Here is a 12,266-nt window from a genome sequence, read left to right on the forward strand (position 1 = left end):
TTGGGAGGTGGGAAGTTGCATTTGTGATACACAAGTGCCAGGCAATGACAATATCCAGCAAGAGAAAATCCAGGTATCACCCCCTGACAATCAATGGCATTACCATCATTGAATCGCCCACTATCAATATCCTGAGGGCTTACCATTGACCGAAAACTGAAATGGAGTAGCCATATACACAAGTGGCTCCAAGAACAGGTCAGAGGCCAGGAACCCTGCAGTGGGTATCTCATCTCCTGATTCCCAAAATTCTGTCTACTATCTATAAGGCTCAAATTAGCAGTGTGACCGAATACACTCTATTAGTCTGAATGAGTGCAGCTTCAATAATATTCAAGAATCTCAACACCATGCACATCATGGGCACCCTTATATGTTACTGTAAGGTGAGATCCAGCAACTCACCAACACTTCTTAGATCGCACCTTCCAAGTCCACTTCCTTCACCAGCAAAAAAGGACAAGGGTGGCAAAAGCATGGGAACCCCACCACTGGAGGTTTAACTCCAAGCCACACACCATCTTGACTTGGAAATACATCCCTGTTCTTTCATCAACTCTCCCTCCCTTGCAGCATTGTGGGTTATACGCATACCTCAAGGAATGCAGTGGTTCAAGGATGCAGTTCACCACCACTTTTCCAAAGCCAATTAGGAATGGGAAATTAAATGGAAGCCCACAACCCTTGAACATAAAAAAGAGAAGCACAGAAACAGCCCATCACATATGTTGATCTATATAGGCAACTGCAAGTTGCAATGATACCTACAAAGGCATATATGCTCAAAATATACACTTTTGGTCTTCATGTGCTGGAATTTGCTCAGAACAGCTGAAAATTAACTGACAAAGTGATAATCAGAAAAAAACTCTTAAAGAATAAGTTGAGCACAGTTCAGTGTTAGTTCTCCAATTTTGTCTCAATCACTTCTAAGTGACTGGCACCTCTGGTCTCTGATATGGCCCTGAAATAAAAGAAATTTAACAATGAAAAGAATGTAATGTTTGGATAAACAAGTGTTCTTATAACCTTGAATTAGTTGCATTTCCAAAGGTACAACAGAATATGTATTGAAACTTTCAGTCTACCTTCAGCATTTATCAATTAAAATCAAGCGTTTTATTCTTTTAACCTTGCATTGCAATACTTTGTGTTAATGTATCCACCACTTTGTTGCAATTTAACATTTAAAGGTATCCAGATTATTTTCAATGTACAATTCTGAATGGACAGAGGTTTTTTTTGTTGCACAGATCAGTTTATTTTGCTTTGTTAAGAGGGATCCTGTTACAAAGAATCTGCAATGTTGTAACTCTATGGATGTTTCTAAGCTCAAATACAAGCAATATATTGTAATGAAAAAAAAACTCCTATAAACCGGCATATTCGGGTTGATGATGATACCAAATTGGCAGATTTTTACAGAATGTTATTTCCATTAATTTCTTTAAAAATCTTGAATTCATTTTTCAAATGTAGAAACAAGAAACTGAAGCAGAAGTAGGCCACTCAGCCCCTCACTCCAGCGCCCCTATTCAATAATATATCACTTTAGACACATTCTCACCATTATGACATATTCCTCAATTCCCTTATTATGAAAAAAAAATATTGATTAGCTCTTGACTTATTCAGTAACTAGAGCCCTCTTGGAAAGTGATTCAAAGTTACACTACCCTTGGGTTGAGGAAAATGCCTTATTTTTTCTGAAGTAATTTGTCTTAATTTGAAATGGAAACCTTTGACTTTTGACAAGTCAATAACAGTATTTCTCTCCTGCATCTACCCTATCAAACTTCAATGGAAATTTGGATGTTTCAATGAACCACCTCAACCCAGTCAACTTAAATCCCTCCTCATAGAATAATACGGCTCCTTCACATACCATCCCAGGACTATGGTGAACATTCTTTGCACTTCTTCTATTACAACTATAGTATATCCTTCCCTAAATAAGGAAGGAACTGAGGATCTGTACAAAATATTCCAGGGGCCTGTCTAGAAACATATCTTTACTCCTGTTCTCCAATCCACTTGAATAAAGGACAACATACCATTTGCCCTCCTAATTGTTTGCTCTAACTTCACATTTTGTGATTCATGTACAAGGGTGTTGGTCCCTCAAACACCAACATGTTTCAGTCTCTTCCTGGCATGATCACCTTAATCCAGACATGCTAGAAATTGTCACAATACCTGCTTTCCACATCAAAATAATACCAGACTCTGGGCTCTACATTTGATCCTTCTGCTACAACCAACTTCTGGCAATTTTCTATAATATCTGTGTGATCCATTAAGAGCAGCACAACTAACTTACTGTAATATTATCAGATAATCCCACAACTTCAGTCATCAAGACAGACAAGATCCAAGTGACACAATAAACTGGGCCAATAATACATCATAAAACATCACCCATTACTACTAGGTCAAAGTATTATCAAGTTGCTCCATCAGCAAAGGGAGAAAAGGAAAGGTTCACCATCATTCTGCCACATGGTCTAATTTCAGCTGTAATCATGTTTCTTTTAATTATCTTGATCATAAGTGCACAGAGTACTTGATTTCTATTTGGACAATTTAGTAAAAATTGTGAGCTGCCTGCTCTAAACTATATTCATTGCAACGGAATTTGAAGAAATCAGAACCTCTCTCAGGTTTACATTTCTCAAAAATCTCTATCTCAGATGGCTTCCTCAGTGAAACATAAAATGTTATTAAAATGAAAAGAATGAGATCATGAGCACAGTGAATTTCTTTCCTGTAATGTTGGAACATCATCCAAGCAAGCTGTTGTTAAATAAATGAGGAACAATTTCCCTTCTCCTTCCTTCATTACAAATGCTAGTGATTTTAGTTTGAGGTTTCTACATTGGTTATGTGGCTGTCACAATTTCTAACCCGTTTCCAAATTGCTTCATAAATTTACAATCAGAAAATTCAGACGATCAAAAACACTGGACAACAATTTTTTTTCAAAAAGGTTTACTTCCCCTCCCCCCATTAACTTTTATTGAATTTAGCATGCTTAATCCCATAATGATGCTAACGCTTTGTGCGAGTTCAACTGACATAAAAATGTTTTGTGCTAATTTCTGTTTGTACTCAGCATCTGATGCCTCACGTGTCAGTGTCCAACAATAGTCGGCCAGCATTGATGGATTCCAGTTGCCTTGATACTGATTTTCCATGGTTCCAATGTCCTGGTGAAACATTTCACCATGTTCCTCATTGACGGCACCATGATCAGCAGGGAAGACGTCCAAGTGCAAATGCAGAAAATGAATTTTCAATAACATGCAGCACTTCATGGTTTTGTAGACTAAAATTGTGACAAGAAATCACAAAAAAAACAGGTTATATCTAAAAAATGATATGTGAAAGGTAATTTTAAGGTGATTTTTGTAATCCATAAAATACCCAAAAGTGTTCAAGAAGCAAATTCATCATTGTCCAGTGTAATCTAAACTATAATACAGTGGAACCTCGATTTAATGTGAATTTGGATATAATTTGATAAGTCATTGGATATATACAAGATGTGCGCCGCCGCTTAACATCCACGTTCTATTCTTTGAGATAGTACATTAAGCAAGCCCATTTTAAAGATGCAGTACCAGGGATGGCCACCCTGTGGCATAGCAGATGTTTAGAAATGGCACATCTAAATGATTAAGGTAAGTACAGCAATGTTTATCTTGGTGGGGAATTCATCGCATGGATGAATAGGGGTGTGCTGCCGTGAATGGAGGAGTATCGGGAGGGTGTGCTACCATGAATGGGGGGGGGGGTGTGCTGCCACGACCGATTTATGTATATACTTTGCACAGTGAAACTCCGATTTAGCACGTCCCTGCTTTTTTCGCAATGTGTTTTTTTTTGGACCCAAATTATTGTGCTGCAATGGAGTTTCACTGCATTTGCCAGCACTATGAGTGTTACAGTTTGCTCATTTATATTTCAACAAAGATTTTGATAAAGTATCACAAATGAGTTTGGATCAGCAGGCTGGAAGGTTTGACGTGAAAATGGAGGAAACTCCATAGGAATGCAGATTATTTTGTTGTATCTAGTCACAGATTTCACATGGCCTCAAACTTAGAAAGGGGAAGGTATAAGATTTAATTACATTAGATAAGGAAAGCAGATAAATCTTTTGTATGAATCAATTCAAAGAAGAATTGGACAAACAAATAGTGGAAATTTACTTGAGAATTAAGAGAAATTTCATAATGTATTCCCCTGTCAGAAAATTATCTTTCCTGGTTTAATTTTGTTCCATCATAATCTCATTTTATTACAAGAACGCTTCAGCCTTTAAACACAAGCCACTACCTTCCAATCTGGGTGACTGAAGGGATGAAAGCTTAAACAGAACACGAGGGTGGTGGGGGGGGGGGGGGGGGGGGGAGAGAATTGCACTGCCAGCATTCATTGAGTTCATATTAGAATTAAAAATACTGCAGTATTATGCTGCAGTGCTCAGATGTGTGCTCACAAGAGAGCAGATCCAAAGTAATTGCTGTGGTGATTGATGATGAAGACAGAAAAGTGCTATGGAACTTAGGATGTAATAGGCGAGTGAGCAGAACTAATCCTATTATTGTTTTAAAGGTCATCTTCCGTTCTTAAAAAAAAATACTTTGGTTGAATATGCTTCCACATTCCAGCTCTGAAAAGAAACTTGAGCAGGAATCAAACATACTGGAGATTCTGTGTCACATTCTCATCAATTCTGTCAACGGGCCACTTCAAAATTGTAATGGCCACTCATGCCAGCCTCAATATACCTTCCTCCTGCAGGGATTTGTCAACAGTGATTTCTACAGCTCTAATAAACCAAAAAAATCTCTTCAAACAGAGGATTCACCATGGACTTTTCTCTAGAAAATAGGAATTGGCCTTCAATTGATTAAATGCTATGGTCCAAATGTAAAGTGATGGGATTGAAAGTCAAAGCTTTTGCAAGTATTTATAAATTAAGCATGATTAACAATGTGCAGTGATTTCCTGCATTCCTCCAAAAGCAGTCCAACGAAGGTGCATTCCATCTTGATGTAGTCATTGTCTATTAACTAACAAATTGCGAGGATAGTGAAATAATTGTCATATACTGTTAGCAGTATATGGCAATTATTTTATAATAAGTGCTTAAGGAAATGGAGTATTTAATTTATAAGCATCCAGTGGTAAGAAACTGAAACTGTACTTTCAGGCTACAGAACAATTGCACAATAGTTCCCTTTTGTGGCCGGAGAGATTTGGCTGCCGAAATAACAACCATGGTTTCATGTCAAGTACAGTACATTCATTTTACAATACGTATAAGCATTGATGATCTGTAAGTCTTCAAATTGATGAATCTGATAGTGGTCAAATCACCTTCATGTTGGTGGAAAGCCACCTAGAGGTTTTAATAGAATGAGGACAAAGCATTGTATTCTATGGATCACCTCTCAAAGCCCTTCAAAGATTCCCCATCATTAACAAGACTTGGGTCAGAATAGGAGAAAATGCTCACTGTTTGCTGATGAAGCAGCAAAAACACTCTAGAAGTATCAATGCACTCCAATTGTGCCTCAAATAAACCATATATAGGGCAAATTTTTAATCAAGGTTACTTCAACAGGGCTTACCTCTCCCATAAAATGTATTGCCTCCTGAAATCTCCACAGACACTCCCTGGTTTCTGAGTGAAACAAGAAAAACTGCAGATACTGTGATTGTGCTCAATACAGAAAAGTGATCGAGAAACCTAAAAGAGCCCGCAGTGTACATAGAAGACAAAGATATATCACCATACATTTTGGTCATCCCTTGATGAAGGGCTCCGGCCCAAAACTTTGGTAATGTACTGTATCTACGCTGTGGGACCTGGTGAGTTTCTCTAGCACTTTTGTGCATTAATTGGCTTTCGGAATGTTTCCAGAAATTTTCATGAATGAAATGTTATTTTAAAAGCTGGTCACTGATGAAGGGCACAACTGAATTGGCCTTGGAGCTCAGGGGATAGGAGAAGGGAACCCAGGAAGAAGCTTGGTGTTGAGCATAATGCCCAATGAGGGTTATAATCAGAAGGTGAGGAGGGTGGTGCAGAATGACAGAAATAGCCAGACAAAGGGTTTGTGAATACAGTCAGACGACTGATTTTAAAAAATTTAAATGTAGAACTTGTTTCAAATGACTGCAGTAAGGCAAGAGTGTGGGGGAAAGAAGACTACTCCATGGTGCCACCAGGTGGTGGAAATGTTTAAAAAGACACCAAACATGCTTTGCACTGAGACATGAAACATGGATAGAGGCGAGACATGGATTAATTTTTTTGAAATTACACATTGGTCAACTGCCAAATATTATTCTTTTCTTCAATGAAACCATAAAGCATGACAGTCAATAGGTCATCAGCATGCAAGGATATTTTCTCTGATAATTTAATTATGTAATCCATATACAATGAATTAAGAAAATATAACATTGTAGAAATTGATTTGGTCCTCCAGAGCATGCTGGACCTGTGAAGCTCAACGAACTGCAGGTTTTGTACACAAGGAGACTTCCACAATGTGAAGATGGAGGAGGTGATTAGCCTGCAGATGTTAGTCATAACGTGCAGGAAAGAGGCTGCGGTAAATGGTGAATGATAGGATTCAGGAACAGATTCCAAACAAAATGAAATTATTTGCTGAAAACTGATAGTGAGGATGGATGAGATGAAACATGAGCATGCAATTATGAATTAGAGCTGTAATAAAAGGAGAATGTCGAGGGAAATAGCTAAATGAAATGTTAAATGGCAGGCAGGTGAGACTCACATTAATGATCTGTGAGAGGTCAGGAAGAAAGTTGAAAATAGTAAATGCATAAATAGGAATGAAAGAGCAAAATGGCAGCAGAAAGCCAAAGAATAGCAAAATCAGCCACATAGGTAAAAAAGATCTAACAATTTTTCCTTCAAAGAAGACTCTCATTCTTTTCTGAAATCATCGCCTCACTGTTGTTTCTGGGTCAGAATATTATGCCTTAATGGGCTGACTGCCAGGGTCACTGTCTGGTTCCCCTGCCTGACCACCCCTGATTGGATCAGATGTGGAGGGATGCTTTTACTGGCTCTCCACATCCTGGGTCCAGTGGGACTGGGCTTCAGGTGACATAGTACTTTGTCTCCCAGAGTATCCTGACCATGTTACCTTGGAGTGGAACCTTTTCTCTCCTGTCAAAACTGTGGGCTTCATTAATGATTTCAAGTGTCTTTGATGTTCAGAACTATTAAAATTTATGTTATCAATAATGCAAATTATTGAATATCTTAGAATATAGAACATTACAGCACAGTTTGGCCATGATGTTGTGCTGACCTATATTTTTAAACCTACTTACCTCCCCGCTACCTCACACCCATAATCCTCTATTTTTCTTGCATCATATCCCTGCCTAAAATTCAATTTTAGTAAAAATACCAAAAATTATTAAAACGTTGCATTAAATAATAAAGAAATAATTTGCTTTTCTCCTTCCAAAGCTGAGAATCTCCACTGAAATGGATGGAGTCTCAATCCGACACAGTTTCTTTGCAGGTACAGGATCAGAGAGCCTGTAATTCTCAGGTATCCCTACAAAGTTAAACTCTGCTGTTGGGCTCCATATATTATTCAGAAATGGGAGCACAGTGAAAGAGGCAATGCATCCATCAATTCATCAGTCAGAAAAACCAGGACTTACAGTAGGTCTACCCACATTGAAGGACTTATTTCTATCCTGACTCAGAGGGAGAGGAGGAGAGCAATGATGGTGATTGGGGGACTCGTGAGTTAGATAAGTGGCTAGGAGGTTCTGTGAACAAGATCGAGGCTCCCGGATGGTATGTTGCCTCCCAGATGCCAGGGTCAAGGATGTCTCTGATCAAACTCATAGCATTCTGGAGGGGGAGGTGGAGCAGCCAGGTGTCGTGGTCCTCGTGGGGACCAATGAAAATAGATAGGAGTAGGGATGAGATACTGAAGAGGGTATAAAGGGAGTTAGGAAAGGTTAAAAAAGCAGGATCTCAAGGGTGGTCATCTCAGGACTGCTGCCTGTGCCGTGCGCCAGAGAGGGTAGGAACAGGAAGTTGTGGCGGATGAATTCGTGGCTAAAGAGTTGGTGCAAGGGCAGGGGTTCAGATGTGTGGATCATTGGAATCTCTTCTGGAGAAGATCAGACCTGTACAAAAATGAGGGGCTGCATCTGAATTGGAGGGAGACCAATATCCTGGCAGGCAGGTTTGCTAGAGCTGTTAGGGAGGGATTAAACTAGTTTGGCAGGGGGGTGGGAATGAGAATGTGAGTGCAGAGATTGGGGCAGAAGGACAAAAGCATGATGATATGTGCTCTGAGTTGGTGAGGAAGGACAAGCAGGGAACAAAATATAAAGGTAGCCAGTTAGAAGGATTGAAATAAGTTGGTTTCAAAGTTAGGAATATTAGGAATAAAGGGGATGAACTTAGAACATGAATCAGTACATGGAACTATAATGTTGTGGCCATTACTGAAACTTGGCTGCAGGAAGGGGAAGATTGGCTGATGCAGGTATCAAGGTTTAGATGTTTAAAAAAATATATAGGATGAGAGGTAGAAAAGGGGGAGGAGTAGCATTACTGGTCAGGATAGCATCACGGCTATAGAAGAGAGGGAGTGTCCACTGAGTTGGGTGGGTGGACGTCAGAAATAGGAATGGAATAGTCTAAAGGCCCCCAAATAGCCCTTGGAGCAGATAAGCAGGCAGATTTTGGAATGGTGCAGGAAATTCAGGGTTGTAGTTATGGGTGATTTCAACTTCCCTAATATTGACTGGCGCCTCCTGACTGCAAAAGGGATAGATGGGGCTAAATTTGTCAGGTGTGTACAAGAAGGATTCCTAACACACTATATGGACCAGCCATCTAGAGGAGAGGTCACTCTGGATCTTGTTCTGGGGAATGAACCTGGTCAGGTGGCGGACCTCTCAGTGGGGGAGCATTTTAGTGACAGTGATCACAGCTCCCTTAGCTTCCTCAAAGCTATGGAAAAAGATAAAAAGAGTCAAACTGGGAAAGTGCTTAACTGGGAAAGGGCTAATTATGATGGGATGAAGTAGGAACTATGGAGAATAAATTGGAAACAGATGTTTAAGGGAGAAAACACAGAAGTAATGTGGAGGAAGTTTAAGGACCACTTGTGCAGGGTTCAAGATAGGTTTGTCCCACTGGAACAAGGAAAATATGGAAGGAAAAGGGAACTGTGGCTGATCAGGCAACCAGTCAAGAGGAAGAAGGAAGCATACATTAAATATAGGAAGCAGGAAACAGGAAAGGCTCATGAGAAGTATATGGTAGCCAAGAAAGAGCTTAACAAAGAACAGTAAAGCCCGAAGGGGGCATGAGAAGGCCTTGGCATATAGAGTTAAGGAGAATCCCCAAGGCGTTCTATGCAAATGTGAAGAACAGAAGGATGATGAGAATGAAGGTGGGGCCACTAAAAGATAAAGGAGGCAACATGTGCCTAGAGGTGGAGGAGGTTGTGGAGGTCCTAAATGAATACTTTGCATCAATATTCACAAGAGAAAATGACCTTGAGGTCAAAATTGAACAGGCCTGTGTGCTAGACAATGTGAAAATTAAGGAGATGAAAGTATTGGATCTTCTTAAAAACATCAAGATTGATAAGTCCCTGCGGTCAGACATGATATATGATATACCCCAGGCTGCTTTGGGAAGTGAGAAGAGATAGCTGAAGCAGTAGCTATGATCTTTGAATCCTCTTCTGTCTCAGGTGAGGTGCCGGAGGATTGGAGAATGACAAATGTTGTCCCCTTGTTTAAAAAAGGTAATGGGGAGAATCCTAGGAATTGTCGACTGGTAAGTCTTATGTCAGTAGTGTACAAGCATATGGAGAGGATTCTTAAAGATAGAATCTATGAGCATTTGGAGAAGTACAGTCTACTCAATGATAGTCAGCATGGCTTTGTGAAGGGAAGGTCTTGCCTCACTAGCCTAATTGAGTTTTTTGAGGAGATAACAAAAGAAATTGATGAGGCTAGGGTAGTAGATGTGTCTACATAGAGTTTTAGCAAGACATTTGACAAGGCACCCCATGAAAGACTTAATCAGAAAGTCATGAGGCATGGGATTAATGAAACCTTGGATGTGTGGATAAAAAATTAACTTCTAGGAAGAAAGCAGAGAGTATTAGTGGAAGGAAAGTATTCTGCCTGGAGTTGGTGACTAGAGGAGTGCTGGAAGGACCTGGTCTGGGACCCCTGCTCTTTATGATTTTTATAAATGACCTGGATGAAGAGGCAGAAGTATGAGTCAGTAAGTTTGTAGATGACATGAAATTGGAGGAGTTGTAGATGGAGCTGAAGGTTGTCAAAGGTTACAAGAGGATACTGACAAGATGCAGAGTTATGGAAGGATGTAGAAGCTATGGAAAAGGTGCAGAGGAGATTTACCAGGATGTTGCCAGGATTGGAAAACAAATCTTATGAGGCAAGGTTAGTAGACCTGGGACTTTTTCCTTTGGAGCGCAGAAGGATGAGAGGAGGCTTGATAGAGGTCTACAAGATTAGGAGAATAATAGATAGGGTGGATAGCCAGCATCTGTTTTCCAGGGCAGCATAAAGCAAACACCAGAGGACATACGTACAAAGTTAAGGTAGAGAAGTTTAGGGAAATTGTGTTTTTTTATGCAGAAAGTTGTGGGTATTGGAATGCCTTGCTGGGGATGGCGGTAGAGTCTGAAACCTTAGATGTATTTAAGAGACTCTTAGACAGACACGTGGATGAAAGAGAAATAGAGGGTTATAGGGAAGGGAGAGTTTGGTACTTTTTTTTAGGAATATATAGGTCGGCACAACATTGAGGGCCAAAGGGCCTGTACTGTGATGTATTGCTCTAGGTTCTAAATGGTTCAACCACTGCTGATCCTTTCCAAATTGTCAATCACATTGCAGCCTGGTTCTTTACCTTTCCATTCCTGCTGTTTTTTTTACCTTTATGCATTCTTAAACCCATCACTTTTAGACCTTTTCTACTTTACTCCCCGATTCCTGAATTTTTAGACCCTGCCATGTTTTTGTTGTTCTCCTTTCCAAGTCATTTTTCCTGCCACAGGCATAAAGTCATTAAAAGTCACTCCCAGATCCACTCTATTCACTTGGCAGGTGTTAAAAGGTAGCCACCAGTGATGGACTGATAAAAATGAACAGGTTAAACGCTCGCACAGACTGCATCTTTGAATGGGGCAGAGCAACTATGGGTAACATGGAGCAACAAGGCATTTGAACACAAGGATGAATTCCATCGGGGATTCAGTTGCCTTGTCATGGACAGGCACTATGGGCAGCAGAGTTTTGTATAAACTGAGATTTGATGATTTAATTTATTGTTTATTTAATTTAGAGATGTAGCACAGAATTAGGCCTTTCCAGCCCACGAACCTGTGCCTCCCAAATACACCAATTAACTACAAACTCTGTACATTTTTGAAGGGTGGGAGTAAACTGGAGAACCTGGGGGAAACCCATGTAGACTCATGGAAAGTGTAGAAACTCTTTAAAGACAGTGTCAAATTCAAACCTAGGTTACTAGTACTGTAATAGCATCAAGCTAACCATTTCACTAACCATGCCACACAATGGAAACATGGGAATAGCTAAGACTGAAGCAAGTATGAAATGGTTTAGAGAATCAAATAAGTGTGAAAGCAGTATTTGTGACTTCAATTAGAACTCATTCATTTTTCTGAGCAGACTAAACACAATTACAGAGAAACAAACAGCCCAGAACTGCATGGTTTCAGAAATGGGTTAATGTCCTTGAAGAGGATATTAAATACAGCCTCTAAATGGAATCAAGCTAAAGGCAAGCAAATGAGATCTGTGTTAAATTTAAAAGACAGCAGAACTTAATTTCACACCTTTTTACTGGATGTCCCAAGTGTCTTATTGCTAATCTAGTATTTTTCAGTACTTATTCCACATATTCAGCATTTGCAGTTTTTTTTTTTAAAGTTATTTTAAAATCCAGCCTCTGCTGTAATCGAGGCAACAACATCTAATTTGTAGCCAGGAATCATCCAATTTATTCATGGGAATATCTGACAAATAGCAAATGTATTAATATGAGCAGAATGTCTAATTTTAGTGAAGCTGATGAGGGGCAGGAGTAACATTGGAGTCTGAAGTTGGCTTGAGAGGGTAAGATCTCATTCAAAGGATAACACCTCGAACAGTACTGCACTGAAAGTCAGCTT

General features: G+C 39.7%; 1 protein-coding gene across 4 annotated transcripts in view; it reads right to left on the reverse strand.

Annotated features, from left to right (window-relative positions):
- Window positions 1-710: 710 nt before the first annotated feature.
- The window catches only part of opn5 (opsin 5), a 60,350-nt gene continuing 48,794 nt past the window's right edge, over window positions 711-12,266 (reverse strand). For all 4 annotated transcript variants that reach the window (XM_069886758.1, XM_069886754.1, XM_069886756.1 and 1 more), the window contains one exon: window positions 711-964. In XM_069886758.1, coding sequence (XP_069742859.1) covers window positions 920-964 — 45 coding nt within the window. In that variant the 3' untranslated portion in view covers window positions 711-919. The remainder of the gene's footprint in view (window positions 965-12,266) is intronic.

The sequence above is a fragment of the Narcine bancroftii genome, chromosome 6 (genome assembly GCF_036971445.1).
Source record: "Narcine bancroftii isolate sNarBan1 chromosome 6, sNarBan1.hap1, whole genome shotgun sequence".
NCBI classification, from domain to species: domain Eukaryota; kingdom Metazoa; phylum Chordata; class Chondrichthyes; order Torpediniformes; family Narcinidae; genus Narcine; species Narcine bancroftii.